The 25,610-nt window shown below is 46.1% G+C and overlaps 1 protein-coding gene across 1 annotated transcript; it reads right to left on the bottom strand.

Annotated features, from left to right (window-relative positions):
* Window positions 1-24,964, bottom strand: LOC135395337 (CD151 antigen-like). Its single transcript, XM_064626569.1, has 7 exons — window positions 24,677-24,964; window positions 8,713-8,779; window positions 7,385-7,669; window positions 6,445-6,543; window positions 6,016-6,222; window positions 3,426-3,509; window positions 1-1,461 (listed from the first exon to the last, which is right to left on the bottom strand). The coding sequence occupies exons 2-7, from the start codon at window positions 8,776-8,778 to the stop codon at window positions 1,414-1,416; spliced, it is 789 nt and encodes a 262-aa protein (XP_064482639.1). The 5' UTR covers window position 8,779; window positions 24,677-24,964; the 3' UTR covers window positions 1-1,413.
* Window positions 24,965-25,610: the final 646 nt, after the last annotated feature.

Below are 25,610 nucleotides of genomic sequence, written 5' to 3'. Positions count from 1 at the left end.
GGGGAAATGGTACAGCTCCTTCGCGCGCGACACCGCCGCCAATGGGGGGCAGCTGGAGATTTCAGACAAGTATGTCGCAAGCAGTACAGTACAGATAACATGGAGTACTATTGTGTGCTGTCAGGGTCTTCAATCTGAACCAGTAGCCAATGAACTAACATGCAACCTTTGGCTAGTTCAAGCACATGCGTAATTTCACATCTCAGATAAAATGTGTCACGATGCAGCACGAAACGTCTCACCCTGACAATTCTTTTAGCATTCATGTACGTACATTGATGGGCTGACAATCTCTCACATGACCTCACAGCGTTCAACAGATATACATCTCTCAGATACACACATGTTCGATCATATCACTATATTAAGTTGAAATATGTCATGTAATGATAAATATGTATAGTTTGCTCGGCATAATCTTAGTGATGATGGAATGAGTAAATGCAAGGAGATTTGAAGGTGCCTGCACCTTCACATATTCATGGAGACGCACGATGCGGGAATCCAATTGATTCCCCCTGAAATTATATATTTTATTCCTATAAGTACTGTGACGCGTAAAAGTTTCGGCAGTGCCAAGGCGCACACACAACATGCTAGTGGGTCGGTGGATACTCCGCTGACCCCACATGTAACTCCACTAGTAGTTCCAGTAGAACGAAAAGGAAGAGAAGTCAACTGACGACGCTTTCCGACGCAGGGTGACGTCAAGAGAAGGGCGACGACAAAGTGGAGTGGAACCTGTCCCCTATATCCGCAGTGGTGGGCCTCGTTCCGATTGAAGACTAGTGGAACTCATCGCTTCTCTCGGCAGGTGATCAGTGCACGTGACACGAACATTTCTAATCTATCGCTACGTTACTCTGCCTTGTGCACTGTGACTTAATCTGTGCTCGGCGTATGGATGTGGAGCGCCGCTGCGATATCAGTGCGATGACAGCGACACGCTTAGCATTTGGCGCCTCTTTGGATATGGGGCCTCGTCGCGTTTCGCTGTCACCGAGTTGCAGTTGGTTGAATATTTGTGTGTGAAGGATTTGCCGGATATAACGATACCGGTTATAGCGAAACATCGGATTTATCGATTTCGTCGACTTCTGTCAGAACTCGGATCAGTTTGGGACATAATTAGAATGGCAAGGGGAATGTTGGTGTCAGGACTGTACGGATATACGGAACCGCATAATCAAAGCATACGCCCGTAAGCTATTCTTGAAAATATTGCGACACTTTTGAGAAAATAAGGAGGAGAAGAAGAAGAAGAAAGAGGTAAATCCGAAACTGTGTTCGAAAAGAAGGCGACGACGTCGGATAGTTGCGCCTTCGTGTACGAGTGATCTACCGGAAGTGTATCGTGCGGTCTTCGTGTTGAACGGGGCTTCTGGTGGCAATTAATCGAGCCAAGTCTTTTCCTTATTGGACTTCTTTGCAGAGGCAGATGGCGAATATCATGCCGATTATCTGGAAAGGAAAGCGAACATATTATCGAGCTTATCATTCTGCATCATGTTCTGCATCACTAAACGAAGCTGGGCTTATTGAAGCCGAACATTTATTTCAAATCACTTTTGCGTGTTTTTGTCGGCGTTGAGCAAAGTAAAACAGAAGGTAACACGATAGTATGGTTTGGGTACACTGTTTTATGAACAAAGGTTATGCGAGCACGTTACAAGGATACCTATACACACGCACCATGTAAGTGTAATCTGCCGTGGTTCCCGCGGCGCACGATGGTGCATTTATGCGGTGTAAATCGAGAAAAAAAATTGTGGTAACCAAACTTTGCGCAATAAAATCGTTAGCAACGCGAACTTCACTCCGTGTATTTCCAGTGGGACATGGCAATGTAGCACAGTTGCATCGCCCTACCACTGGCGGTGCCACTCACGGAAACAACACGAGATCTGGTACGCCTAGCGGTAGCTAGACGCAACCGTGCCGTGGACGCCATATTGACTTCCGCATAAGAAAATCGGGATGCACGGAGAGCAACGTTTGTATGGATTACTTTTTTGTTACTTGGAGTTTGGTTACTACGATTTTTTTGTTCGTTTTCATCGGATAAATGCGTCATCCCGCGCCACCGGAAGTTGATGCGGTAAGCAGGGAATGCCATACGTGCGTAAATGTGCGGCTACTTTATCTGCACCCACCCTGTATATACTAATGGACCACCCATTGTGAGCACTCAAAAGGGTTGCGACACTTGGCCTCAAGTTATTCCCGATAAATGTAAAATGCAATTATATGTCGTCTCTGCCAGTGAGGAAGCGCGAGAGAAATCACGTGCTTGTACCAGTGAGAAATATGGCAGGAGCTGTGATGTCAGAGCTTGAGGAGCAGGTGTTTTCAAGTTTATACCTCGCCAAGTATGACACGTAGAAAAATAATTCTTTCTTTTTTCTTCCCGATGCTCTAGTGCTTTTTTTTAAATTCCGAGTTAACGCCACGAAGCAACTGTGGCTATGAGGGGCGTACAGAGATGGACAAGAAAAAGTATAGCAGGAAGGAGTGGGGGAGGGGGGGGGTTAGTATGCGTCCGGGGCTGACTTGAAATATTCTAGTGCGCAATACAATGTGTGCATGATGTAAGCTCGTGACCGTAAATTCATTCAAATGATGTCACACCCGGAAATCGCTATTTTGCCCCGTATGCTGTGAAACGTGGAATGCAACAACAACAACATAGATGAATGGATGATGATGATGATGATGTGGGATGTTTCCCTGCGTCGAGTGCAGGACTCCAAAAAGGTTCACATGAAAGGCTGAAGAGGGAAGGAAAACAAAGTGCTATCGATGGCTAGCATTCTTTGTTTCGGGATAGCTTGCGAGAGAAGGGAGAAGGGCTCTATACCGGGTGTTTCACGAAGTCCTCCGCCTGAGTAATTCGTAAACAGGTGGCACTATCGGAAAGCTTTCTTCTTTAGTCATCAATCATCCCTGAGACAACGCCCAAGAACTGAGCGTGAGCGGCTCCTTTGCATACGCACATTAATTAAATAAAACTCTTTACTTGGGACGTTTTCGGAACCTCTGTTTTTCTGATCCGGACCTTCAGCGAAAAATATTCCAGAAAAAAAAAAAGAAAAACGCGTCGATACTTTTTGATTTTTTCGAGTTACTAATTGGTTACTCTAAATTACTCTAGAAAACACAAAGTGTCGACGAGTCTTTTTTTTTTTTTAACATTTTTCGCTGAAGGTTCCGAAAGCACACAAAGTAAAATTTAAAAGCTGGGGGTGTTATTTAATGAATGAGCGTATGCGAATGTCTCAGGGATGTTCGGCTTTTCGATAGCGCCACCTGTTTACGAATTATTCAGCCGGTGGACCTTCGTGGAACACCCGGTATATGGATTCTTCTTGACTCCGTAATGCACAACATACAACATGAGGAAACACAGCAAGCGCGTGAAGACTTACCTCGAGGCCGGCAACGCCGCATCCGACTGCGATGAGCAACGTGCTCTCCTGCCGTATAAATTCTTTCAGGGCATCCAGACAGCCCTACGTAGAGAGGAAAACCCCGTGCAGTGTCATTTACATTTGCGTAACGCAAGAAACAAAGGCAAATTTACACTACAAAACACTCCTAAGCCGAGTTCCCACATATAGCGCTTTCCTACATAGCGCTAGAAAATTTCGCTATATTTTCCTCCTCGCATTGCTGCGAAGCGCTGCAAAAACCACTCTTGTCGAAGTAGAGCCCCGGTCAACTTTTATAGCGCTATATCGAGCGGCGAGTCTGTGTTAACCAATCGTGAGCGTCTTTCAGCCGTGACGTCCCGGAAGCTGGGGTTTGTTTTGCTTCCGTTCACTCGAAGCAGCAAGGCGGGAAGGCGGCGGCGACGACGACGACGACGTGGGAATGGGCACGAGTTTCATGTGCCCGTGCATCTGTCAATTCATGGCTGGTTGGTTACTATAGTTCGGTATCGCGATCACAGCATCGAAAGTATCATCCGCCTTCATGCTACGGATATCTGGCGTGGACAATAAACAATCACGGTGGTACCTATGCATAACGTCGCACCGAGGTATCCCGTGACTGCAGCAGGATAGCGGTCTGTGCTCGGTAGTATGTGGGAACGACAACCGGAAAAAGAGCGCCAGATTTTAAGCGCTGTTTTCTAGCGCTATAAAGCGAAGCACTGTATATGGGAACTGGCTTTTACACTACACTCAACTGCGCGACTTATGCAGTACGAGAAATAAAAAGACCCGTCGCGCGTGCTTAGTGCACGTAAATAGTAAAGGCACATTTAGGATAACTTTGTATGCATGAGGTCACGTCATATTCTCGTCTCGCGTAACACGGAGTACAAGAGAAAGGCCCGGTTTAATCAAACACGACAGTTCACTTTGAACCGAAATCAAGGGTTGCTAAAACTCTAAGTTAACACTTCGTTCTTTTTTACAAATGCTAGTTGGTGACGTGGTGAATGTTTCAGCGACGATAACTAACTATAGTGAAGCAGTCTTGGTCCAAATGTTAATCGGCGTTTGTGAAACCGGGCCAAAAGACTTGTGCACTCTTACAAAAAAGGGTGGAGCAGTTACACCTTTTAGGAGGTTATAGTTGTCGCATATGTTGTGCCTAAAAGGTTGCAAAGTTCTACCTGCTACCTACGAATGATAGGGTTACAGCTTCTGATTCGGTGAGCGAGGGGGTACGCCTTTTTGTAGCAATTTGGATATATGATAATTGCTTTTACCACCCTTTTACACCATTTATCAGACGCTATATTGACCTAGGTGGTAACTATAGAAGTTACCACCTTTTCACACCCTTTTTTTTTCTTAGAGTGTAGAGGAGATGGTGTCCCTCCACATGGGTCCTGATCGACGGTCACAGAATGTCTCGGAGGGTCCGATGTGGTGGGGAGCTCTTCAACCCGTTGTCTCCTTCCTTCAGCACAACGCTGCGTCGTCGTGGTCCATGCGACGCTGCAGAACCCGGGCAACGTTGGATCCGTCTTCTCTGCTAGTCGCAACCATGGCAGTTTTCTTTCGCACACCCAGCTCTAGTTTAAGTTTTATAACCGATATCCTATCCTACCTTCACTCTACTGTAACACGTATTCAATTCTTGCTAAACACCTCTGGTCTAACCTCAGCTCCAGGGCCGACGAGAGGGTGGGACAGCCGGGAATGGCGCCCAGCGGGGCCCGGGCCACTTCAGGCGCACGCGGGAACCACGGCCTGTCGTAATCATATAAAGAAGAAATGGACTGTGTTATTGAGACGTGAGGAGGGGGTCCGGGCATGACCCATCCCCGGGGCCCGTAATGTCTCTTGCCGGCCCTGCTCAGCTCTGCAGGTTTATTCACACGACGTCCCGTAGGGGAGCGTCACATCACCCGCTCGCACATATGCTGCCGTGGTATAGATAGTCATCTTCATGACATTCACCGTTCATTTTGTGTCGCTAACTTATCCAACTTCCTGAATATTATTTGTATAACATCCCTGAAATTTTCATGTTTTCGACGTTAATGGGCCTCACATCATATCGTATGATATGTCAGCGAACGAAAACCAAACTTCTCCGAGCCTATATACACCACCACCTAGATACAGAAAGCCTGCGCGCACGTCGACGTGACGTAACAATTGAGAGTCGGCCAATCAGGATCAGGATGACCATGAGGACTAACCACCGTCGTCTGCGAGTTGTGATTGAACGTCTCCACGTGCTAAATCGGGAAAGTTGGAAATAAAACGCAAAACGGTCTCAATCTTTCTCAAAACTGATTTTGTGGAAGTCGTCTTGCACTTTTTGTCTAAATATTTGGTCTGCAGGTTCCAGGCGAGCTGCAATCATTTGCGGGTTCTTGAGTTCGCAGAACGGTGAATCGCAGACGAATTCTGACTCTTAATTGAGAGAGGGAGAGGAGGCAATGCACAGGCTTTCTGTATCTATAGGTGGCGTTGGCCTAAATCATGGCGGCGGTTTCGCCATTTCGAAGACCTCCAGAAGGGTGGTGCCAGAAAATAGACCCTAGAGTATTACCCTCTGGTGCCTATAGGCGTTCTGCATCATGGCCATATCTTGGCAAAGAGTCTCATTCAGAGGTCTCGGGTTCTTATGGGCATCGGGGTCCGTCTCGTCTCGAAGACGACAGCAGGTCTTGCTGACGGTGTCACCTTTGCCGAGGTTCTCCCTTTTCCAAGCACTCTCTGCGTAGTCATGGGGACCGGAGACGCCGCAACACTGGAGCTGCAAATAGCGAAAGCAGCACTGAAAGCTTTATTTCTATTCATATCGGGCTTGTGATTTCGCTTAGTAACTCCACATAGTCGTTTTACGTATCTTAGGATAGAGATAACTTTATAGAGAGGGCTTTGACTACTCTTTGTGTAGTATGCAAGACGGCACTCTACAGAGTAATAACACACACGAACACACACAAAAAATGCAGGATGCTACGGTAAATGATACCTTGGTCTGGGCCCAGTCGAACGCCGTAGTTACGTGCGTTGTTTTCCCGTAATCATCTATGAGTGCGTTATGGAGGTCTTGCTTCATTTCGGTCGTGATCTGAAACAGGGGGCGCCACAATCAATCCCGGAGGACAACGGACAAACTCATGGTTGTGTTACCCTGTATAGCGTGCTTCACCGTACGCATCGACGCACTGCTGTAAAACCCATTTTCAACACATACTAATTGAACATGAGAGCTGGTGTTCTGTTCTCTCATGTTCAACAGTTGTCGCTTGCATCGATCCCGTCGTATGATTGTGTGTATGAATGAGAAAAATGTAAGAGTGAAAGGGGCATGAGTGAGAGAGAGTGGTTGATGATGTGTCCCTTCAGATGACGCGGCCTTGGAAGTCACTGGGGAGGTGTGTTAGCTTAGCTCAATTGGTACAGCCCTAGACCGGTAATCCAGAAGATGTGGGTTCGAGTCCTACAGCTGGCTAACGTTTTCAGTGACTTCCATCTTTCACATACTAATTGAATTCGTTTGTTTAGTTTAAAGTTAAAGGGGCAATAAACAGGTATGCAAGGTACACTTTTTTCTAATGCAGTGTGATTCGTTTCCTACAGTGACGTTTAGCAAACATTTTTGTCACAAAAAAGTAAATAATGGCTCAAAACCGACCGAATATTCGCTGCACTCTTTCGCGCTCATGCCCCGCCCTGCGATGCCAAGTGACAATAGAGACACATCATTTTGACGTCACGCAACATCAACCATTCAAAATGCAGGATACCTATACATTGATTTTGTTTTAATATCGGGTAGTAAGGTAAATTCTAAACATTGACCTGACTAAGGTAGACAGATCAAAAGGTACCAAAAGCCCATATTTATCCTATTTCGTTCACGGCTTGAGAACTGGAAGTGAACTGAGGTGAAATGGAAAGGGTGTCACCTTATCCTGGAAGAGCAGCGCGAATATTCCGATGGCAAGTTCGCATCCCAGGATGAGAAAGAGGAAGAAGAAATAGGATCCGAGCAGGCATCGGTTCTCCTTGATAGCCCCGCAACATCCAAGGAATCCGATGAGCAACACCAGGAGTCCCGTTCCAACCAGGGCACAGGCCAGGTACTGAAGCAGGGCGTAGTTGCCGTCCACCCGGAACAGCCGGAATAGAGTGGAGCGATGCTCGTCGATCAGAAGAAAGGCGCCCAGGCCGATCAGGGCGAGGCCAGACAGCTGTCCATTTAAGGGACATTCATTGAGTACAAATGTAAAACGAGGCTTAATATAGTCGCATATACGTCTCATAGACGGATATCGCGGGTAGGGGATATTTGGTTAGCTGCGACGTGCGATGTCAAAATAAAACAAGAAAATGGGGAAAAGTCTTCTGCCAGAGTTGTCTCCGTATTAATCTACCACTGAATGTCATAGGTCAAATCAAATCAAATATCCCAAGCCAACCAAATCTCTCTGAAGACGAAATTCGTACTTCAAATTAAGGAATTGGTTGGAGCAAAAGTATTTCAGGTCGAGACGACATTTCGAACAGAGACTGCTCTTCTACTGCCCAGCAGAAGAACGGACAGTCGCTGCATTTTCGCTGCAGTTTGCGAAATAAGGATCTGGTTGTTTTCCAGAAATTTTAACCCGAGCTATAGGAGAGCTTCCTATAAACCACGACCAACTCTGTAATACATATAATACTATTATAGAGATGGTCGTGCTATAAACATTGTCAAACAGTAGTCGAGTGGTTTACGATTCTCCAGAATGCTTTGTGTTCGCCTGGCACGCTATCATCTATGGACCGATATGCGATTAGGGCACCCCTGTGGTCGCATTATATCGACCATCGAGGCGGCTTCCAACTTGGACACTGAGAGTTGCCACCTTCGGTTTCCCCCCTTTTCCACCTTGTCTTCGCACCCGGGTTTTCTCCGATGGATGAAGTTTTGATTATGACATCTACACGTAACTTACAGGCGAATGCAACTCTAATTTCAAAATCGGTCTGGAGCTCCAGACTGTCCCACTAAGGTGTAGTTTCGGAGGCACTGGATAAACGCGTTCGCAACGCGTCAAGATGGCCCCCATAGTGGCGTGTGCAAAGTCCTCTCGTTAGACACCTCATTTAACGTGACGCTTACAAGTTACAACGCTTCGAAGAAGCTAAGACCTGTCCCCTACCCAAACGGCACTTGGCCCACGCACTTCCCCGAAATAAAGTCATTCTATAAAGTCAAGCCTATATCGACAATAAAGCGAAGCTTTCTTACCCAAAATATGAAGTTGAAAGTGATGAGAAGTGCCTTCGCACACTTCGCTCCGCACGTCAACGCCATGCTGAAAAAAATAATAGAGCGACAAAAATAAATCGCACGCAAAAAAAGGGGGCTTTTCTAACTGAAGCAGAAGTTTTCCTCGCTGTTTGCACCATGCTTCTCACGTCGCCATATCTACGCGATATGAAAAAAAAAAAAAAAAAAAAGAAGTAAGAAAAGGAGCGACGAATAGCACCATAACACTCGAGAGCAAAATTCGAAGCGTGTAATCCAGGTGCGTAGGACGCATTAGCGGAAGCAACGGCTCTCCGATCGTCATGAAACAGAAGCCCCGTAAAAGTGTAGGAAGACGGATCACCCTGTAATGCTCCTTAGGGTTGCATTAGGGTTTAGTGAAAAATCAATGAAGCTTTCTTGTGCGAAGGACCTTGAGTTGCAGGGAGAGTTTTGAAGTTCGGCCTCAAGAACTTGGACGTAATAAAATTATTCCGGCAGTAAGGTAGCTGATGGGGTAACGCTCTATATTAGCTACCCCTCTTTAATTCCCTTAATTGAGACCGATGGAGGCACCGTGTTCTCCTGTTCAAATTAATCTCAACGGAGCAAGAAAACGGGCGAGGGATGCTGTTCTACCCCACAATTAAGCGGCGAGGATGGAAGAAGTCTCGCCTATACTGCTGCCAACGCTACGGGTTGGAACCTTACCGAGGATGCCAGCAAGTTGGTGGCAGGGTACAAGTTGCTTAGGCACGTCTTTTTCCGCGAAGGAGGATGTACAGTGTAGGACAAAAGTTTACAGAACACGGCACTTGGCATATTTCTTCATCGGAGCGGCGCCCTGCCAAATATCGGGAAGAGATCAAATAACAAACGGGTGATCGACAAAGCTATCCATCCCTGAACATGTGTGTCCGCGCCTGTTTCTGCTAAGATGTCGCTGCAATGAAGAAATGCGACACCCCGGTGTTCCGTAAACTTTTGTCCCAAGCTGTACTTTTTTTGACTGCCTTCCTGGCGGACACAGCGTCAGCTAGACGCGTGCTTCAGCGGCGTCACTCGTAATTCTGTTCAACTCGTCAAAGAACATGGACACGTGTGATCAGAATTTTCTGTTGCTCAAGTTACTGTGTGGACTTTGTTCTGAAGCGTGGCCTTCGTACTGATAATGAAGGAAACAATGCGCAAACCATTGCAGTCGATCGTTGCAGGCCTGGCCTCTACTTGCAAATTTGCAGACACCAGCGGCATGGCCGGGCAGGTTAAGGCGTCCCGCTCGCAGGTGGTAGCCAAGGTCGTGCTGAAGACTGGGAGGTGCATGGTGGGTTCGAATCCTACCACCGGCTGTGCTTTCTGAGGTTTCCCTGGGATATCGGAAGACTTTACGGACGAATGTCGGCACAGTTCGCCCTGAAGACGGCCCGGGACGCATACTAATCCCCCCTGCCCCCACTCCTTCCTGCTGTCCTCTCTCCATCTGTCCACACCTGTACGCTGCTCGTAGCCACAGTTGTTTCGTGGTGTTAGCATGGAATCTAAAAAAAAAAACTTCGCAGACGACACCTCTGTACGCTCGGTTCTGGAGCCCGTGGGCCTTCTCAGGAACTTTTTAGGGGAGGGCAAACAGACTCCAAGGGGAGACAAAGCGTGCAACTTATAGACACTGAACAATAGAATTCGACAATCGAAACATCTGATATGCAGGAGATCCGGTGGATAAGATTTAGACTATTATGATGACCCGGTCCAGCACGGAAAATTCCCACACGTGAACTTGCAACTACAGAGGGCGGCCCACAGCCCCTGCCCCCTCTCAGAACGTCACAACACACAACACAGGTCTGCTTTGCCTTGACGCGGTAACCTTATCAGACAACATTTGAAGTTACTTTTGTGACGTAGCGTGGCTGTTGTTATTCAAGGAGGCGTTAGATGCAGCAGGTTTACGGAGGTCTTTCAAGGGTTGAGCAGTATACGCTGCGTACGGAGAGGCCGAAATCTACAACATCAGATCGCTGTCCTTTGCTCGGTAAATATAATTTTCCCTATGTCGTCGGCTTCTTATTTTGGATTTAAAGGCGCCGTTTCCTAACTGTTATGCTCAGACCACAGCACATCAATCATTATTGATCAATACGTAGCAATGGTGCAGAATGGATCGCGTCGTAATGGTCGCTCGCCGTACTGGAAAACTCATCTGCGTCAAAATGGCGATACCTTTTGATGGCGAGGTGTTTGATTTTGTAATCGCCGCGTATCACCTTCGAGCTGTTATGATTAGCGTACGCATTCGTTTCTTTTACGCATATTACCTGAACTTAGGCATGCTCAGTTTGTATTATCAGCTCTGGTTTAGCCTGTCATTGCCGCAAGTCATGTGAGCTAGCTAGCTCTTCTCCCTCATCTTGTAAGAGCGATTGCAATGCAATATTAAGTGAAGTTCAATTATCGTGGGAAGGGATTACTAGTCATCCTGATATGTTGCAGCTGAGATATTCCATATGGAGTTGTCGGTTCGGCGGTGTGATGACGTCACCCACCGTGTTTGCTCGATTTCACGAGTCAATATTGGAAAACCGTCTGTATTGATCCTATAGTCAAAGCAAACACTTGTAAGGCTTTTTGCTTGAATGAGCGAACACAATTACGTCATCGCGTTAGACAGCCAATCCCGTCCCTGTTGGGCAGTGTGTGTGTGTGTGTCCCTTGTACGTCCCTAAATGAGGAAATTTCTTAGACGTCATCGTCATGGAAACGATCGTTGCCCAGGGAACAGAAGGCGATTCAAGTGGAAAGACTGAAAAGGCGTCTTCAACCCTGTCGTTCAATCGTTGAAGAGTTCGCTTTTGTTTCTTCTTGTGTCTTTTGTTTGCAGTTGTATTTTAAAACACCCAGCAAATAGACAAGTTTCTCTTTCCGTGAAACAACGCTTCCATGTCACGTCCTAAAGGATCTTGACATTGGCGACGGATAGCAAGTGACCCTGGAGAGAGAACGCGGGGCCAGAATTCATTTCCCTCAGCTAAATCCGGGTCATTAGTCAAACTTTCCGCAGGTGTTGAGCCTCGCCTGCGTGTGTTTCACGGCAGGTGGAATGGAAAATGTTGTGAACAGGGCAGAAATCATCATTGCACAGGGGGTCAGATAAGGTCAATCTTTTTCTCAAAGCGCACGCGCGAACCTCGGAGATGAAATCGGGGGAAAACAATTGCGGTTCACGCTCGAAAGAGAGCTTTGCCGCTCGGCATAGTGATTGCTGAGCTTCTTTGCTAGCTTTCCTTATGCTCTGCGTCCTGTGAGATGCTGCTCGAATGCGTAGGTTCTCGCTTATCTTCTCTTAATCTGTTCCTGCAGAGATTAGGATCAGGGTCACGTTCTCAGGCTGATCGCCCTCAGTCATCGATCCAGTTCCGAGTGCAATCAGTCTGCGACGTGGAACGACTTCCAATGTGCCCGCCCTCGTATCATCACATCCCAGAGGAAGCGGGGTAGATGATGACGATAAAAAAAAGGACAATAGGAGAGATAGAGATGTAGAATGTGGGGGATCAATACGCCGACTCCACAATACCCCCTGCAACTTATACACAGGCTGTTTCCCTGTGCACACAACTGGAAGAGACACACACATAAATGGTATGATGACGTGGTGGGTCATTCAACTGGAAGAGAAGAGGAATATTGGGATATTGGAGTATGTCCGTTATGTCCCTTACCGCTCCGGACCTGCTTGACACTCTGTGACAACTTCTGTGACACTGTGTTCGCACGGTATCTGACATTGTGAACCAGTGAGTGTTTCTCTGTGCCTAACGTCTCCCCCTTTCCCTTCCCCCGTTTTCCTTTATGTTTTCTCCTGCTTCACCCACTCTACCCCTTTCCTGTTTTTGTTTGTTTGTTTATTTGTTCTTATTCTCTTTTTTTCTGGCTCCATTCTCTCACCCACAAACGCGTTTTGGAGTAGCCAGTTCTGACTGAACCGGGACTAACCTCTCCATGTTTTTCTTTCTTTTCCAATCCAATCCAATCCAATCCAATCCGTTTTGAAGGGACAGAACAATCCCAGGCAAGTACTGGGGTATACGAGTAGGTCGTTGCGAATTAGGGATGCGCTTACTTCGGGACAAACTTACATTTCGTCTCGTATAGTTGGCGCCTGACAACAGCGAGTTTTGGCGTACGCAAGGGCTTTGGGGCCGCGATAAAATGATATTTGGGACCAAAATTAGTATTTTTAAAATGAAATGAATTTCGTACACAAAATGAATACTGTAGCTACCGCATAATGTCGTTACAAGCGCAAGGTGCAAGGTGTCGTGGCAAGGTGCTTGTGCTTTGGGTTGCGGTGCCTTCGTTTGCGTGTACCGGGCGCCCCGTGTATTGCGTACGCTAAAGTTACGTCCGCTATTCTAAAACTCCGTAATGTTGACATCTGCATTAACGTCACTTGCACTCGCTCTCCGTCTGACGGTTAGACTGCACGAACTCCGACTGACAGTAGCTTTCATACGATCTTGTACGTTATGACTGTCCATCATGTCCATTCTTGTTCTATATTTGGAGGATCACACTGAATCTATCCTTGATGACAGCCTCGAATGTACCGAAAGGTGTTATCCTGTCTTTTTTCTCTCTCTCTCTCTCTCTCTCTCTCTCTTTCGCTGAAACAAATGATCCATGTTGACACTGACTGTCAGGAGACACAGCTTCTAAAATGTCGGGATCTAACCCAAACATCACAGTGTGCTGAAAACTTATGCGGGAAACTAAATGAGACTTGCTGTTCGTATTATGTGTTTTCGAGAAGTCAGCCATAAATGTACATGGCTTGCTACTTGGAAAGAATGTAAAGAATTCGTCACCCTTTCACTGTTTACAAACAGAAGGCACAGACGGAAGTTATCTAGGGTTCCCAGCGTCGGCGGCTACATGTGGCGCCACGCCGTTCACTCATTTCAGTTGAACCTCTTCACTGTTTACAAATAGTGAAAGGGGTGTAACTCAAATGAGCGACAGGGCGTGGCGCCAGTAGCCGCTAACGCTGGGAACCCTAGACACCTTCCGGCTGTGCCTCGTGTTTGTAAACAGTGAGGCACGTGAGCACTTCTTGCGGCTCGTGTATCTCAACAAGATATGGACACAGCAAGCTGGTCTTCGCGAGCACTTTGGTAAGGTGGCACAGTGACTAATGTGAGGATGAAGCTAAGCTCATCTTAATTCTCACACTAAGATAAATAGTGACACACTAAGCGAATAGAAGCGGAAGAGTTATGTAGAAATGCCATTGTATTTTAAGTTTTGGGAGTCATACTAAAGTGGCAAACCAGAACTAAACGTAGAATCCGAGTTAAGGAAACGGGAAGGACAGGACGACAAGTTCTCAAACCAAAAGCCATCCATTGTAATGTCAGCATCTTATTTATTTCTCTTAGTGTGTCCAGTGGAGTCTTTCAAGTAATGAATTCTGCACACACCGTCCGGCTCCACAATAACTACAACGCTCCTGTTTCTTGTGCATATTTTTTATTTTTTGTATATCAGGGTATTTTATGGCAATTGCCGCCATTTATTTTCTGTGTGGCCCTCCATGATGTGGTCTACGGTCAATACGGCCCGCGGCTCGACTTGAGTTCGAGGTCTCTGATCTAGAATATGCCTTGTACATATTTTCCTTTCGCATATTTATAGACACACACGCACACGTAAATGGGATGATGTTGTGTGAGTCATTCTCCACCGTTATGGCGGTACACTGCACCATTGCGCTTGTGGCAGGGATGAGAAAGTGATAATGATGGAAAGGTGTCCTATTAGAGTTCGTCCATTTCACGTATTTATAGATCAGTGAAAGGCACATGTAGAATATGCATATTGCGCGGGCTTGTCTTCGAATTTTTACGAACGTACGGTGTACGAATTTCCCACGCCGTGACTGCACATGACGGCCTGCTTATTGGTACTCCTTGCCATGTAGCTCATGAAGGCGTGGTTTCCCCCACAGTAGGCTTTGCACTCTCCCGGCTGGTGCTGTACCAGTGGCAGAGGCAGAAAGATATTTGGGGAGGGGTTCTATGGGGACTTTACATGGGGGAAGAGGATTTCACCTTCATACCCCTCTCCCAAATGCACTGCAAAATGTACGAATTTCGCGGGGGGGGGAATGTACGAATTTTCCCTCATCCCTCTCTGGCTAGGTCACTGTGCTTTCACATCGGTTTTGCTGATAGTAATTGGAGTCAACATCCTGAGATAATAACCGACACACACAATATTAAACTGCACGTGTTTAGTGGCTTATCAGTGTAATGGTTAACTTTGCTGAGATGGGAGAACGCGAAAAGCAATAGAACTCTATCCGAGAAACGTCATCATGACGTTTGTAGACAGACTGAAACCGAAACAAATCGGAAGGGGAGGGCTGGGTTCCACGAATGGGCATTTGTTCGCTGCCTCCTATTGAAAGAAAAGTAGGACAGAAGGTCGCGTCCCTTTCAGGGACCATCGTAATCCCCTCAAGACCGTGGCTTTCGGGCGCGACCTTGCTCGCCTCTAGCTCCGAGCGTAGTTCAACTCTACCAAATTGGTGGCGCTGTCGAACACTATGACGTCATTTGTTTACAAACAGGGAGAGGTCTATTCTGGGCTATTTGTCCCCCATTGCGCTATATCGTCCTGGTAGAGGAGGGGTGGATTACTGTCGCATTTTAAGTTTCCGTACTCCATTGACGAAGAAGCCGCATAATGACAGCGTCCAGCCCTATGCGTTTACACTTTTTTTTTTTTACATTATGCACCGGGTACCAGTTGCTTTGACGCAATGCCTTCCGCGAGAGACGTAAAATAAGGTGTGCTGTGTGTCGGGATTTCAGCGCATGCTAAAGAACCCCGGGCAAAAGTTAACCCACAGACCTACGACTGCTCACAATGATCATAGTTGTCTCGCTACATAAAGCAACGAATTATTATTAAATATTACTACGCTATGCACAATCATTGTGGCTGAGTGGATAAGGCATCCGCTCGTTAGTGGTTAATCCGAGGTCATGCTGAAGACTAGGATGTGGTGGGTTTGAATACTGCCACCGGATACGCTGTCTACGGTTTGCCTTGGGTTTTCTGAAAGACTTTCCGGAAGAATGTTGGCACGGTTCCCCATGAAGTGGGCCCAGGACGTAGGCCACGCACTCCTTCCTGCAGTCCTCTCTCCACCTGTCTACGTCTGTACATCACTCATAGCTACAGCTGCATCGCGGTGCTTGCCAGCGAAATTTTTTGAAAAGCTATATACAGGGTGGTCCATCAACCATGATAGAAATTGATAGTAAAAAACGTAGGCCCCGGAGACACATGCGGTCAAGAGATTTTTTTTTCTGCCAATAACTTTTGCCACATATTGGTAACATTTTTATTTCATTTCCATTGACGGAAAGTTAATTTCTTGAATTGAACTCCGAAATTTCCCAAGGCAACCTAACGTTTTCTTTGCGGAAATTGGTTCCCCGTGGTCATTTTACTCAGTATAGCCAATAATCCCACTCGTAATGCAAGGGCAATTGCCGAAATAAATTCGCCGAAAATCCGTGGAAATGAGCCCTTGGCTCCGCCTCTTTTTTGGCGGCTCGTAGTTGGAGCGCAAAGCTGCGAAGAAAGGAGGTTACATTGACACGCCACACGAGGGGAGAAAGGGTTACAAGCCTCACCCACGGAACAAACACGGGCGATGTGTGCGGGAATCAGAGTTATCTTATCAAAAATGAGGTCACCCGACGGCTTGTAACCCTTTCCCCCTCGAGCGGCGTGTCAATGTAACCTCCTTCCTTCGCAGCCTTGCGCTCAAACTACGAGCCGTCAAAAAAGAGGCGGAGCCAAGGGCTCATTTCAACGGATTTTCGGCGAATTTATTTCAGCAATTGCCATTGCATTACGAGTGGGATTATGTGCTATACTGAGTAAAATGACGACGGGGAACCCATTTCCGCAAAGAAAACGTTAGGTTGCCTTGGGAAATTTCGGAGTTCAATTCAAGAAATTAACTTTCCGTCAATTGAAATGAAATAAAAATGCTACCAATATGTGGCAAACGTTATTGGCTGAAAAAAATCCCTTGACCACATGTCTCTCCGGGGCCTACGTTTTTTACTATGAATTTTTATCATGGTTGGTGGACCACCCTGTATACTATAACGAAGCAGCTATACAAGTACAGACACAGGCTTTTAGGGTGCCTCGATGTGCCAGAGCCGCTTGCACGTCGACTTCGACGACATCGCGTTAACGACGACGGAGGAGGAGAAGCGCGCATATACAGGAACCCTACAGGCTTTCGAAACAGGACGGCACCTGACGGAGAAATAGGAAACATTTCTGGATCAGATGATCAGACACGCAGCATCATTCCCATATTCTCCTGGTGTCGTGTTGAACATATTTACACAAAGGGACGAGAAACTTTTTGCGATTATTTCTTTTTGAAATTCCGTATTAGCGCAGCGAAGCAACTGTGGCGACCAGTATGCGTCCTGGGCCGACTTCAGGGGGCACTGTGCCGACACTTGTGTGGAAAGCATGCCAGAAAACCCAAGGAAGATATCAGACAGAACAGCCGGTGCCGGGATACCTCCCAGTCTCGGCGTGGAAGGCGATCATCCTAACCATGTCTTCTTTTTCTTTTCTTTTTTGGTGTGTGTGTGAGATATGTAAACACGCGGTTTGCACATGGGTGGCAAAGAGCATACCGTTCCCTTCCTTTGCACTGACAACGCGTTGAGTGCGCATAGAATGTCTTTCATATCGATCGGCGCAAATCTTTCGGTTAACCGTCGAGGTGTTAAGCCTCGCACCCCGTTTGCGCAAAAGTTGTGGTAGGAACCTACCCCTGCATAGCAATGCACTGAAAGAACACTCTCACTATTTGCCACCAGAGGGCATAAGATAAAATAATTTGCCATTCCGAGTGCCCTATTTTCTTTTCGTTCTACACGCCATCAGCACAGAAATACCCTCACTTAACCTTTCGCATCTCATCAACGCCTTGCTCCATCTTGATAGAGGGAATTAGGATACGGAATTCCTGTGATGCACGAATCAATGCTGGTGTGCATCGCTGGATCCAGGCAGCTTAATTGAGTGAAGGGCGTTAATCGGAGTGGCTTAATTCGTTGACAAACCGAACGGAACAGGTCTCTGTGGGAGGTAGTCACGACATTCATCGCGAAAACAGTTGCACCGAGTTTTATTTGTGTGCACCGCTATACTGGATACCCCAAAATCCTTGTGCGATGCCACCATGTATTTCCAGGTGTTGATGTCGTTGCACACTCTTAGAAATGAACTTCACCGCATAGCACGCCCTTAGCCAACCATCCTCTCGAATGATGTCGTTATCTGCCCTGATTTGTTGAGAACGGAAGGCGTACGATTTTTCTGTGACACTTATGCTGTTCATAATTGTCACAAAAAAAGGCGTACGTCTCCCGTTTTCAACAAAACAGGTCAGATAACGATATCATTCGAGGTGATGTTTTGTCGAGCTAGGAGCGTGCTATGCGGTGAAGTTCATTTTTAAGAGTGGAGCCGGTCCATGTCACTATATTTCCACGTCCATACGCGTGTATTTTGGCGCTCGGAATTAACTACGAAGTGTGGTCACGAGCTCATGGCTCCTCTGCAGCTCAATCGAAACTACACTCTTAAAAATGAACTTCACCGCATAACACGCCCCTAGCCAACATCCCGTTTTCAACAGATCAGGGCAGATAATGGTATCATTCGAGATGATGGTTGGCTAGGAGGTACTATGCGGTGAAGTTCATTTCTAAGAGTGTATGACGTTGGACATACGAGGATTACGCAAGCGACTTGATGTGAACGTAGGTAACGCAACGTAACGTAACGTAACTTGACGATAACGTAGGTACGGCATATCACAAAGTTTGGGGTTAAGGCAAGGGGGACGAACAAGCATATACGTACAAGACAAGACTTGTCCTGAGTTGTACAACTGTTCGTTCGTCTTCTTGTGTTGTGCCGCGTACGCCATGAAAGTATGAATAGCACGATTTCATAACCACAGAGTTGGTAACCACAGCAACTTTCGTCCAACTCTTTCGCGGTGCTTTCGTAAACGTCTCGCACGCTCTATGCATATAGGTATGCAAACGGAGAGAAATGGGTATCAAAGGAAGCGTTCACAACAGAACGCTTCGTATAGAGCGACGCGTGGAAACCGCCCTAATGGAGAAGTAGATGAGACGGTGCTATTGCGCCACCACGGGGCGTTGTTAGCGGGGAGGAAAAAAAAAAGTTTTCCAATGTTGCCCGGACAAATTTGGAGTCCTTTTATCGAACTCGGTACAGGGGACGTTTATTTCTACAGGATGGTTTCTTGTTTGCTTTTTGTTTGTTTGTTTATTGCTTGCCCTCACGTTGGGGAACACTCGAAAATTGCTTTCGATTTGGCGTCGTGGTCGCGCAGTGCTCCATCAGATAGGTTTTCCCATTTGGGTGGATCTTCGACGGTTGCTGATGCGAGGTAATTTCAGCCTAAAATTTTGCCGCTGACGCAGTTGACAGAAGGGGAACTCTTGCGCTTCAGTAGTATGGAATATTGTGCGCTCACTGCTGTACGTATCATGAAAGCTAACTTCGTTTCAGGATTCAGGTCTTATGAACAACCTGCATGTGAACTCCAGTCGTACAATCTCATTCTTCAGTGCCTCACTCTCACCCTCAACGCATTAACCTCATGCTTTCCTTTTAGTCATCTTCTGTAATCCATCTCATCATTCTTTCACCGTTTGTTAGTTTTTTTTCATCTTTGTCTTTAATCTATCTCATCCTTCCTTCACCGTGTGTTAGTTTATCCTTTATTTCCTAATTCTTTTCTTTTGTAATTTATTGTATTATTTCATTTATTTTCATTCTTTGCGGAATAGCAAGCCGACGTCCCGTTTGGCTGACCTTTCCCCCGTTTTTCCCCTTTCGTCTAATAAATATATCCCCCCTAACTTCCTTTGGAACGTGAGCGGCAATCAAGATGTGCATGGATCAAATCCCGCCGCTGCCTAGATTGGGTTGGATTGGACTGGATATGAAAGAAAAATGTGGGGAGGTTAGTCTGGACCCAGTCAGGACTGTCTACTCCAAAACGCGTTTGTGGGTGGAACAATAGAGCCAGAAAAATAAAAAATAAAAAACAGGAAAAGAGCCGCTGACAGGCTTTTTCGCAGACTGGCATGTTCTGCTGTTTCTTAGTTAATGACACATCCTTCAAGGTGTATACACATCAATATGCCTAGACAGGCATGCCCTCCGGTACAGAAAAAAAACACTAATAAATAAAAAAGAATAATGACGTGCTTCGAAAGTTCTACAGACGCCCTTCCGAGAACCTACACTTTGAGGCACTTTGCAAAGAAATTCTACGTAGAATTCTTTGAAGAGCCCGTATAGTAAAACCTAATTTTTCGCGAGTCGGACGTACGGCACATATTCCCACAATAAGCTCTGCAAATATCATTTTTTGGATTCTCCGAGTTTGTTAGTTGCAACCCCTTCGTGTCCTTTGAAAAGAGCTACGAAGAAGTTCTTTACATAATGCTCGAACGGAAAGGTGCTTGTGGTCGTCTGCAGAAGCCTCGCTATTTTTTTTTTCCTCTAAATTTAATTCACACCGTGTGGGGGTAATTTCGAAGCAACAACAACAACAACAATAAATGAAGAGGTGATGATGACATGGGATGCGAAGCAAAAAAGCAAAGAAGGCGCGACAATGTAATAATTCGTGGTTTTACGTCGCGAGACAACTGTGATCATGAGTGACGCGCATGCAGAGTGGTCGCACTCTAAGGAAAGAGGGTGTGAAAAGGTGGTAACTTCTATAGTTACTAACTAGGTCAAAATAGCATCTGATAAAGGGGGTGGTAAAAGCAATTATCATATTTCCAAATTGCTACAAAAAGGCGTACACCCCCCCCCCCCCCCCCCCTCGCTCAGTGAATCAGAAGCGGGAACCCTATCACTCGTAGGTAGCAGGTAGAACTTTGCAATACTTTAGGCACAGCATATGCGACAACTATTACCTCCTGAAAGATGTAACTGCTCCACCCTTTTTTCTAAGAGTGCGATCTATGCACTCTTAAAAATGAACTTCACCGCATAGCACGCTCCTAGCCAACCATCATCTCGAATGATATCGTTATCTGCCCTGATTCGTTGAAAACGGGAGGCGTACGCCTTTTTGTGACACTTATGCTGTTCATGATTGTCACAAAAAAGGCGTACGCCTCCCGTTTTCAACAAATCAGGGCAGATAACGATATCATTCGAGATGATGGTTGGCTAGGAGCGTGCTATGCGGTGAAGTCAATTTTTAAGAGTGTGGAATAGATTTGACAAGACCAATAGATCCTTCAGGCCCAGAACGTTTTTCTCAAAGCCTGTATAATGGCTATCCAAAGCTCGTCACCTTTCGCTAGCATTTCATTTCACTTCAGTTTCTTTCACGCTATGCCGCAGTACAGCATAATCCATATACCTATAGCATCCATAAGATCCATATAAGACACATCCATAAGACAATTCCGTTTTCAAAATCGACTTCGTTTGCATTTATGTGTTTTTATTGCAGCAACAATTTTGCCATTTCACGCAAAAATCGGGCGAGACGCGACCGCTATGAATACGTAACGGCGGTAACAGATTTACAACTACATCTACGGCGATAATGTTATTAAAACGACCATTCCATTAAACAGTTTTTGTGTCAAACCGCCGTGCAGACTGTATTGCAGACTGTATTGCAGACTGTCCGCGGTAGTTCGATGGCCGCCCTACAGTTTATATTTGTTTTCCACTCAAGACAGTTCCTTCAAAGTTCGAACTACCAAAACCAATCTCTTTTTCAAAATTTCACTCAAATATATAGCTCACTAACACCATCATATTACGTCCACGCCGGGGAACCGCGAAAGCAGAGCTATTTTTGAATCTTGTAGAGGACAACCTCTCGAAAGTGTCCTTTGATCGAAAGAATATTTAAAGAACAAAGAATATTTAAAGGCACTGGAGTCCGCGCTTATCGGTGCCGCAACCTAGAATGCAACGGGCTCCGATTTGTTGGACATACCACTGTCACGCGAGGCTTCACGCAGAAATAGTCTGGGTACACCGATACAGGGCAATCGGAGTGTGTGTAACGCTACGGTATGTTTTCCGTCTGCGGTACGTGGTCGTTAGCTCCGTCGTACTCAATGGGCGTGGTCTGATGATTATAGAGCGTGTGAGTTGCGTGCATACGGGACGGACAAGTGTGTGAATTCATGCCTGGATGAGTTGTGCATTGGCTTTTCCAGTTCCGAGTATAAGATAAATGTTGCGGATATATGCGAAGTAGAGTGAGCGGTTGAAGAGTGCTCTCAAGGAATTGATAGTTGTAGCGCAAAGAATATGAAGTGAAATTGTAGGGATGAAGGTGAAGTTAACTAGCACCCTCGGGAAAGTAGATTATGGCGCGGACCGGAAGATACAGCACTCTCTCCAGCATAGGAATATACAGGGTGTCCCAGAAAACGTGTCATTGAATTATAATAAAAAAACTACACCACCTAGAGTCATGCGGTCAATGGCATTTGTTCTTACTTGGTTTTTGCCACCTCCTCATGCGAATGTCGTGTAACGTAAGTTTAATTATGTAAATTTTTGCGAGCTTAAGTCGGAAATTTGCCTAGTAAAGGTCACTTTTTTACCCCCAATGTAAAGAGCGTGTCTAATTTAGTCAAATTAATGATAATTGACAGGGATGTTCAGGACGTATCCCATCGGAAAAAATAGCCGAACACCATGGTCTACGGAGGTCGCACAGAATAGCGCACGATGAATTTTTCAGCGCAATCTTTGTCACTCCGACGAAAGGAGGTTGGAAACCCAGCCCTCCCGACATCGCAGAAAGAGATAAAACAGACACGGCTTATCACGTCCGACTTTCGCTGGGATAATGCTTTCCCTCTCCCAATTTTAGGAACTGTTACTTTTTCTACTATCACTCTGTGGGCTGGCTTCGGAACCTCCTTTCGTCGCACTCAGAGCGATAGCGCTCAAAAAGTCATCGCGCGCTATGGTCCGGTGCTCCGAAAAGCATGATATTAGGCTATTTTTCCCGATGGGATAGCTCGTGAATATCACTGTGAATTATCATGAATTTGAGTGAATTCGGCACGCTCTTCATATTGGTGGGGTAAAAAAGTGACCTTTACTTGGCAAATTTCCGAGTTCAGTTCGCAAATATTTACATAATTAAACTTGGAGTACATGACATTCACATTAGGAGGTGGCAAAAAACTAATAGGAACAAATGCTGTTGACTGCATGATTCTAGGTGGCGTATTTTTTTTATTATAATACAATGACACGTTTTCTGGGACACCTTGTATGCACGCCGTCTCAAACTATTGCAAAAGTGATTGATAATTCGATTTATTGTTTTTAGTACATCGATAACATAACCTTTCTGTGAGCCAGAGCTTTGTCAACTATTAGCTCTACGACGGGTAGCTGATGAAACCGGGTATAACCGAAAAGCAACATCGGTACCGAATTAGAAATGAAATGCTGCTTATCCTGGCATAGGTTAAGTGAAAACTTACACACTGCCACCTGGCGAATCGCTAGCGCAACAGCTGACAGTGGAAGATGAGAGTGCTGATACACGACCTGGGTCGGCTTCATTGGGCAACTGTGCAGGTATCTGTCTGGCATGCATGGCGCAAAACACAGGAGAAACCTCAGACAACACAGGCGGTGGTGGGGTCCGAACCCACCACCTCCCGGTCTCTAGTATGACCTTGGAGTTACTAAGGTACGGATGCTGTAGGCATGCACTCGGCCATTCTGTTTGAACAACGATGTATATCTATACAGCACGTCTGATCAGTTGACGAAACTTTCAATGTCACCTTACGAGAACATAGTTGTTTCGCCAATACACATAAGACACGCAGTAACAAAAGAAAAGTGGACAATCCAACGATTCTGTGAACAATCCGACGACGAAGCTGCCGATATTTGGAACAAAGAAGAAGAATAGCCTCTATTCGAAATATCGAAATTCGTATACATCTATTAATTTTTTTTGCACAACACTCTTAAAAACGAACTTCACCGCATAGCACGCTCCTAGCCAACGATCATCTCGAATGATATCGTTATCTGCCCTGATTTGCTGAAAATGGGAGGCGTACGCCTTTTCGTGACAATTATGAGTAGCATAAGTGTCACAAAAAAGGCGTACGCCTCCCGTTTTCAACAAATCAGGGCAGATAACGATATCATTCGAGATGGTCGTTGGCTAGGAGCGTGCTATGCGGTGAAGTTAATTTTTAAGAGTAGAGAACATGCCACAGTAAATATGTATTCAATTGAATAATTACTCGATTTCAGACTATTACGTTCCACTCCATCGCGTTAGAATTAGTATGCGCAATGCCTTAGAAAGTCGATCTCAGCATACGTAAATCGTAGTATCGGATCTCTAGAAGATAGAACCTATGCTGAACTTCTCCGAACAGGTGTATATAACTGTGACGTAAAAATTAAACAGTCGTACGGCAAGCGAAAGTCTCACTCGACGTTCTTGATGTTCAGTATGGTGGTTGGTGAACTGAACCAGATTTGTCTCGGTGCTGCCTTCTTCTTGACACATCACCGATCTATTCTCTCGTGTCATGCTTTATAACGCCGGAATGTATTTGCCAAAAGAAGGCTAACATTGTTAGACTGTCGCCCAACATCTAACTGCAAGCTAAAGTTTAAGTGATCTACAACTAACGCTGACCCAACCAGAAAACTTTATTTGCATAAATACGCTACCAGAAGTCACCTCCCACACTCCGTCCTAACTTTGCACGAAGCCCTTCCTAACGCAGCACAGCGCAATTTAGATTACTTAAAAAATGACGCAACTCACTCAGCTGATGCTCTCTGTCCACCCTAGAAGTCGAGGTAAAATGTCGGGGAAGCGCCGTCGTCCCAAATTATTCCGAGACCCCGTCGTCTGCTATTGACGTCGTAGAAACAGACGTCGTCTGCTCGCACAAAACACGCGTTTCTTCTTGCAAGAGCCCACACTTCCGTTAGTAATCCAGCGCAGAACACACAGGTATCACGCGGGACAAGACAGCAAAGTAGAAGTATCGCAAACAAAAAAGTACTTTTCCAAACAAACGTCGAACACGCACCAGAAAGAAAGGCGACTAGAAACGATATTGCTCCGCGAGCAACAAACGCGATTTGGAGGGAAGAGTCACTTCCCGCCGTGCTCAGCGCAGCTGCTACACTGCGCATGCGTCATGGAGGCCCGGATTTCGATCTCTCTACGGATGAACGTCTCCTCCGATGTCCTTTTTTCTTTTCTCTCGCCGGTTTCCTTTGTCTTTCATCGAAAGTCAGCGAAGCGCACGGGCAGAAATTTGTAGCAATTTGATAACCGTATAGTTATGGGCAGAGGGGAGATGATTTGAAAGGGATGGCGCGGGGATTGAGAGAAGGAGATGGTGAATGGCGTAGTGGGTTCCATGCTCTTATACCCTCGTTTGGTCACTGTAAAAATATTTATGCTGACGTTGGGAAGCTGGGTTCTCTATTTGGAGGCTTGACTCGCGAAGGGGCATCAGTGGACGTGGGGCGCGGACGGGGGTCCCTGAGCGCGGTGCATACGAAGATCGGTCGGACTACTCAATATTCAAAAGATGGCACACCACAGAAAGTCAGCGAGTGCTAGTAGCCGGATATCGCATATTTATATCCGATTTATATCCCAGCCTCCATAAGCAATCACACATTTCAGTACTTGCTATTAGTGCACCTACGACTCATTTTAAGGGCCCTCCACGTATTTATAT

This window comes from Ornithodoros turicata, chromosome 5, assembly GCF_037126465.1.
Source record: "Ornithodoros turicata isolate Travis chromosome 5, ASM3712646v1, whole genome shotgun sequence".
Lineage (NCBI taxonomy): Eukaryota > Metazoa > Arthropoda > Arachnida > Ixodida > Argasidae > Ornithodoros > Ornithodoros turicata.
The sequence above is the reverse complement of the archived record's forward strand: the minus strand, read 5'-3'. Positions and strand labels throughout refer to the sequence as shown.

Bases quoted from the DNA above. Each gene is read 5' to 3' on its own strand.
- LOC135395337 (XM_064626569.1), bottom strand. From the start codon at position 8,778: ATGGCGTTGACGTGCGGAGCGAAGTGTGCGAAGGCACTTCTCATCACT. The intron at 7,670-8,712 runs GTAAGAAAGCTT...TTAAATGGACAG, and splicing joins CTTTCAACTTCATATTTTGG to CTGTCTGGCCTCGCCCTGAT. The intron at 6,223-6,444 runs GTATCATTTACC...CGCTATTTGCAG, and splicing joins TCGACTGGGCCCAGACCAAG to CTCCAGTGTTGCGGCGTCTC.